The sequence below is a fragment of the Gavia stellata genome, chromosome 18 (genome assembly GCF_030936135.1).
Source record: "Gavia stellata isolate bGavSte3 chromosome 18, bGavSte3.hap2, whole genome shotgun sequence".
NCBI lineage: Eukaryota > Metazoa > Chordata > Aves > Gaviiformes > Gaviidae > Gavia > Gavia stellata.
This window is the reverse complement of record NC_082611.1, coordinates 5,883,395-5,889,771: the sequence shown is the minus strand read 5'-3', so window position 1 is coordinate 5,889,771 and position 6,377 is coordinate 5,883,395. Positions and strand designations below refer to the sequence as shown.

The window sequence follows — 6,377 nt, the reverse complement described above, 5'->3', positions numbered from 1 at the left end:
AGAGCCGTGACTGCTCCTGATTCCTCGAAGGGCCAGGAGTCCCTTGAACGTCTATCAAAGTGCCCAGCATCTGAAACAAGGAGCTTGTGTGGCCTGGAGGACCCTCAGATGTCTTCTCAGCCCTAAATATAAAAAGATCTTCTATCAGATAGGAGGGGAAAAAAGCCACTTTCCCAACTGCCGAGGTTTCACCTCACTTGGAGCCAGCGTGAGTCACCCAGGCACTGCCGCGTTACACGGACCTGTTCAGGTTAATAAAATCACTGCCAGGGCCTGGGCGGCTCACGGGATGCTATGTGGCTTTCACATTGACGTCACTGCTTCTCATTTACCCTTGGGTGATAGTGACTGAAATTCATTACTACCTGGCAGCCGTTGGGTAAGCCGTGCAAAATAAATCAGCGTTGTCCATCGCAAACAGGTGTCTGCAGCACAAAAGGAGCCATTCAAATCAGCAGGGCAGGAAGGGATTTTTCATCGGAGGAGTGAAGACATGAATGAGTCGTTAGAGCGAGGGGAATTCGCAGGCAAAGAGTGATAACAGTGAGAGACAGGGAGATTTCACTATAGAAACAGCGGCGAAGCGGTTGGAGCGTGGGGGAAAGGGAGAGAGTGACCGAGGGAGACAGAGAGGAGTTAAAGTGAGCAATTTGACTTTATTATAGGAAAAAAGGAACACTGAATGAAACTGGAAAATACATTTAAAGGTGTGAAGAGGAAATGACCTTGCCCAGTGGAAGTGGCCCTTGCCATAGTGTATCTTGGAGGTCAGGAGCGCTGTGGGGCTGGAGAAAGGCATGGGCATCTGCATCAGGATGGGAAGGCACAGGCACGTTCAGGAGAAAACACAGTCCCTGGTGTTTCTGCCTCCGTGGAGAATATGCAGACTTTCAGGGTAGGACCCAGGCAACAGCTCAGGAGCTGAGGAAAAAAAAAAATTCTCCTCTGGGATACTTTAAAATGTTCATTTCTTCCACCTTTGATTTGCATCATTTGATCCTGGGCATTTTGAGAGCTGGGCCACCACGTGGGACAGAGCTGGTCTGTCATGTCTCTGGTCCTTTCTTTGCAGTTTATTCAGGGCAGGATTAAATACATTGGTCAGGGCAACATAAGGAAGTTTCAGTATTGTATCACATCTGGTCTGGGAATGGAGGACATCTGTTTCCAGGACCTGGAGTCAGTGGGCATTTGGAACAAGCTTTTAACGCTCCTCAGCCTGGTGCATTTTGCCAGCCCTAAAAATATGCTTTGAAAGATGAAATAAAATCTTTACAGGCTTTTCTCCACAGCTACTAAAAGATGAAGCAGTACGCTCCTGTACCACCTGCAAAAATGCAGATGTTCTCATCTCCCAGCACACATAAAAGCCCTTTCTCACCCAAAGTAAATCTGGGTAGTTGTAATTTCTTTCTCGTTCACACAAAAAGAGAATACAAATTGCAGATGGCACTGCTTGTTAAGGAGGAATCTTTTGTTTTCCAGGCAGATCATTAGTAACATAAAATGTTATTGTGCAATCTTTACAAAGGTGTGAAACCTGTTGGGTTGAATGGCTATTTTTGCTCTCTATTTTTTGTGAGCAAAAGGCTCCCTAGAAGGCAGGATGATATTATTTGAAACTTAGATTTCCCAGAACATCATTCCCTTGTCCAGTAATAAAAAAAAGCCCCAGTCATCAAAAGTCTGAGTTCCATTAAGTGCAAAATCCTCTCCCAGGAAGGCTGCTGCATTCGTTTTGGGGCTTGCTAAGAGGAGAGCCCTGCTGCGCCGGGCGCAGGTACACAAGTAGCCGGGGCACGGGCTCTTCTGGCATCGGGAGACGGTGTGCATCCCCTCACGCTTAGCACTGGCCAGGCACAGGGAAAGGGATGAGCTCTAGTTTCATTCCAGCCTTTTGGGTCTTTGTTGTATTTTTTTTCTCCCACCTGTTGCCTGGTCTGATGTGTTTTCACTTAGATCTTTGGGAGAAATGTTTCCTTTCGTTATGAATACAGATCCAGTGCTCAGCGCAATAGAATTCTCAAGCTTTAGTGGGGCCTTTCGATGCTAAAGTAATAAAAATATACAATTTATTTATCAAAGCCTCCTTTAAAGGAGATGATGGAAGAAATAGGTTTTAACCTATTTCTGATCCTCAGGAAAAGCAAGCACTTTGATTCCCTCCTTCACAGACAAATAGCATTGCATTAGTTGATTCTGATTGTATTAGCTATAAACCACTTTCTATTTTTATTTTCACACGCCATTGACTTTGTTTGGTACAGACACCGCTGAACAAGGGCTGGTTTTTCAAGTGCAAATCATGTTAAGAGATGCCCGGTTCTTTCCACGCCACCCACAGGAACACAGCTGTAAGAAAGAGAGCTGATGACCAAAGACTATTTTCCTGCTGCATTTCCTAAATCACCTCCGAGGCCACACTATCCCTTCTGAATTCCCAAATGTGGAGTGATGATGGTTGCTTTAGTACTTCTGGCACTGTCTCTTCACATCAGGAGAATTTATTTGCATGGAGGAGTGAAACAATACGAGCAGACAATGAAATCTCAAGTGGTGAAGTGTGTGAAATTCTCCACTGCTATTACTTTTTATGATGCTGTTTCTAGCATTTCTTCACTGCTTGCAACTACAACTGATGGATTTGGAGCAGAAAGTGCCTCTTATCGCCGCTCTTTATCAGCGCAGGGTGAGCAGCAGCAAGCAGTCAAATTGTTGCTGTATCCAAATGGCATCTCTGCATCCAGACATGGAGCTATGGGGAGACCTCACTCGTTGGGAAGCCGATCTATCTAATTGTGTGACTGTTGACTGGGCAACAGCCTACAGATCTAGTTGTCCCAGTAAAAATAATTTGTCTTAAAACTTGATCTGAGTTAAAATACGTCATCTTTTTCTCTCGTTATTTGCTTCTTTCCCTATCTCGGTATATTTGAACTGGTGGTGGGAGTGATTAGAAGAAAGGTTTTTTCCATCATTAAAATATCTGGTTCAGAAAGACCTCTAAAGAGTCATTAAATGCAGATGAGGGTATGAGGTGCACTTCCTGAGCAGAATTACAAGGAAGTGTTCTCACTGGAGACAGTGTTCAGAGGTGGATGCTGGCAGGAGTTCAAGCACCCACACTTGTTCTTACGGCCATGACCTCCCTGACATCTCCTGCCCATGGTGGGGGTGGCAGAGGGTCCTTTCCTTGCAGGCTCCATTGAACTCCGGTAAGAGAGCAGCTCTGGGACTGAGGAACGGGTTGTCCCTTCGGACAGAGAGAAGTTAAAGAGAGAGACCATTCTTTGGTGGTATTTGCTCTTCATTTCCTTGGCTGACCTGTAGAGGTTCCCAACAAAGCAATAGCATATAGGGTTGAGGCTGGAATTGGTGAGGCCAAGCCACTGGGCAAAAGGTCTGAGCTGCAGGATCCAAGGAGAAGGAGTCACATCCTGCAAAGATTTGGGGATGTTGAAATCAATCCAGATGTCCATCAGGTAGACGGGCAGCCAGGAGATCGCGAACAGCAGGACTAGGGCCACCACCATCTGCGCTACCTTCTTCCGGATCTTCAGCCTGGAGGCTGGCAGAGATCGGTTCAGGGCCGTGCTCTCCTTCAGCTGGCCGTTGCGGCTCCACAGCCGGCGCACGGTGAGGAAGCAGATGACCATGTTGAACAGGACCGGCAGGCAGTAGAGGGCACAGAAGAGCAGAAAGTTGTAGGCTTGCTTGAGCCTCTCCTGAGGCCAAATCTCCCTGCAGATGGAAAACACCAGAGGCAAGCCCTCCACCACCCCAATCTCATCCCGTTTGTTCATGAAGATGAGGGGCATGCATATCCCTGAGGACAACAACCACACCACCAGGATGGTGCTGAGTATCCTCTTCTGGGTGAAAAAAGACCGGGCGTTGAGTGGATTGTGCACACTGTAGTACCGATTCACGCTGATGACGGTCAGGCTGAGGACGCTGGCAGACACAGAAACAGCCTGGATGAAGGGCACTGCCCGGCAGAGGAAGTCCCCGTACACCCAGGCTTTGTAGATGAGGTTGCCCACGGTGATGGGCATGCAGACGCACACCACCATGAGGTCGCACACCGCCAGGTTGATGAGGAGGCTGCGGGTGGCACTCAGGCTGGACACCCGACTCCGGCGCTTCCGAGTGAGCACCCTGATGGACATGATGTTGCCCACGAAGCCCACCACAAAGGACACTAGGTACATCACCGTGAGGCTGATGGTGACAGGCTCCTTCGCAAATAGAAAGAGCATCTTCTCCAGCTCTTCCCAGCCCAGTTCCTGGCTCCCGTTCCAGAGCCCGCCTCGGGTCTGGTTCTCCTCCTGCCAGAGCTGCAGCAGGCCGGGGGGGGCCCCGGGGGCGGGGGGGGAGGAATTCATGGCTGAGCCCCCCCAGGCACCCCGGGCTAACGGGGCAGAGCCTGCCGCGCTGCCCTGAGCGCTCCCGGCATGTCTAGCTGGGACCAGCCACGCCTGCAAGAGAGGGTGCAGAGAGAAGGGATGAGCGCGGGCTCCCGGCAAGGTTTTCGCTTCTCGGGGAAGGTGCCGGGTCAGAAATGGCTTCTCGGCAACTTAGTTGAGAGGCGCCCGTGAGCGCTGGGGAGGGCGGGCTGGGCAGCGCGGCGCGGCTCCGCGGGCACCGGCCCGGGCAGGGGCGGCGGAGCCGGCGGGGAGCTCCGTGCCCGGCCGCGGGGAGACGGCACCTCCGGGCGGGGCAAGGGGCCACGGTCCCCCCTGCACCCCGGGAGGGCAGCCCCGGCCACGGCCCGCCGCGACTCCCCTCCCTCCCGGGAAAGTTGCGTGCCGCGCTGCCGGAGTCCGGTCCCGGGCTGCCCGCAGACCCCCGGTTCCCCCCTCCCGGTTCCCCGGCTCCTCGATTCTCCCCCGGTCCCGCGGCCGCGGTGCGGCGGCACTCACCGGGCGGAGGGCGGGCAGCGCCGGGCCGGGCTCCTCCCGCGGGCGGCTCCGCCGGCGGCTCTGCCGTGTGCCGGCAGCGCAGGACCCGCTGCCACACGGACGCACTCGCACCCACGCACCCACGGCACGGCGAGCCCGGCGCCCACCCTGCGCGCGGGGCTGCCACCCGCACGGCCCCTGCGCCCCGCACACGCCGCGGCGCGCACACACGCACACACTGACACGGCGCTGCACACGCACGCAGTCCTGCACACACGCACAGCCCTCTCTACAGACCTGTCCTGCAACCCCCCGAACACACACACGCACTCCTGCGTAGTTGCCCGCAGCCCCGCATGCGGACCCCCGGCAGACCCCCCCGGCCCTACACACCCCCCCAGCACACGCGCGCGCTTACAGCCCCCCCCCCCCCCCCCGGCACCCACGCACCCACACACTCTGTGCAGACTCCCCTTGCAACCACTTGGCTGCACGCACCTTTCTACAGGTGCCTGCACACCCCTCCCTCCCTCTGCACCCACAGCGGCACCCTGCGCACGCATGCACCCCCCTCCCTCTGCACACCCACCCCCTGCACCCCCCACACCCACTCGCACACCTCTGCACGTCCGCGCTCGCTCCCACCCTCCCCGCACACGCAGGTACGGCTCAACCTTTGCACCCCCTTTGCACCCACCCACGCCCTGTGCACCCACACGCACTTCGCACCCCCATGCGCACCCCTCTTGCCCTGCCCCGCAGAGGACCCCCCCTCCCCTCCGCCGGGAGTGCTGGTCCGGTCCCTGCCCCGGCTGAGCCGTGCTAGGCTGAGCCTTGCCGAGCCTTGCCGAGCCGAGCCGAGCCGAGCCGAGCCTTGCCGAGCCGAGCCGAGCCGAGCCGAGCCGAGCCGCGCCAGCCGCCCCGCCCGCCGGGGTCCCAGTGCTCGGCCGCCCCGGCCGTGGTGCTGAAGGGACAGCTCCGCGTGGGCCGGGCAGGGAGCGGGCAGGGCAGGACCGGGCAGGACCGGGCGGGGACCAGGCAGGCAGGGAGGGGCGTGCGCTTCGCCGGGCTCTTTCTGATGTTCCCCTCTCCTTCTCCTCTCCCGGGGGTTCCCTGGGCTCAGCTACAGCGAGGCAGGGAGGTACCCATGCACTTCAGGGCTTGCTTCTACTCTAACATCAAACCTACCCTCCTTCTGTGCTTTCCAGCAGAGGCCGGCACGCCAACGGTGAACGGCACAGCAGGTATTGGTGGGAACCCACTCGAGCAAGGAGCACTCCAGAGAGAAACACAGCTTTTTTGTCTTTTCTCTTACACTGAAGGAATGGGAAGCATGGGTAATGGAAAAAAGCCACTTGAAAAAGTAGAAGGCCTTGGTTGGGGAACAAGGTTGGTTTGTAAAATGAAGCTTTTGACCGGAGGTGTTCAGATGATGCCAGTGAATCACAGGGGGACATGTTTGACAAGAGGAACTGA

At 55.4% G+C, this 6,377-nt stretch overlaps 1 protein-coding gene across 1 annotated transcript; it reads right to left on the bottom strand.

Annotated features, from left to right (window-relative positions):
* Positions 1 to 3,056: 3,056 nt before the first annotated feature.
* On the bottom strand, positions 3,057 to 4,385 carry LOC104261217 (galanin receptor type 1). The gene has a single exon (XM_059826180.1). It carries the CDS (start codon positions 4,383 to 4,385, stop codon positions 3,057 to 3,059), a length of 1,329 nt encoding a protein of 442 aa, XP_059682163.1.
* Between the last annotated feature and the right edge of the window lie 1,992 nt (positions 4,386 to 6,377).

Coding starts and splice junctions, on each gene's coding strand:
- LOC104261217 (XM_059826180.1), bottom strand. CDS start 4,385: ATGAATTCCTCCCCCCCCGCCCCCGGGGCCCCCCCCGGCCTGCTGCAG.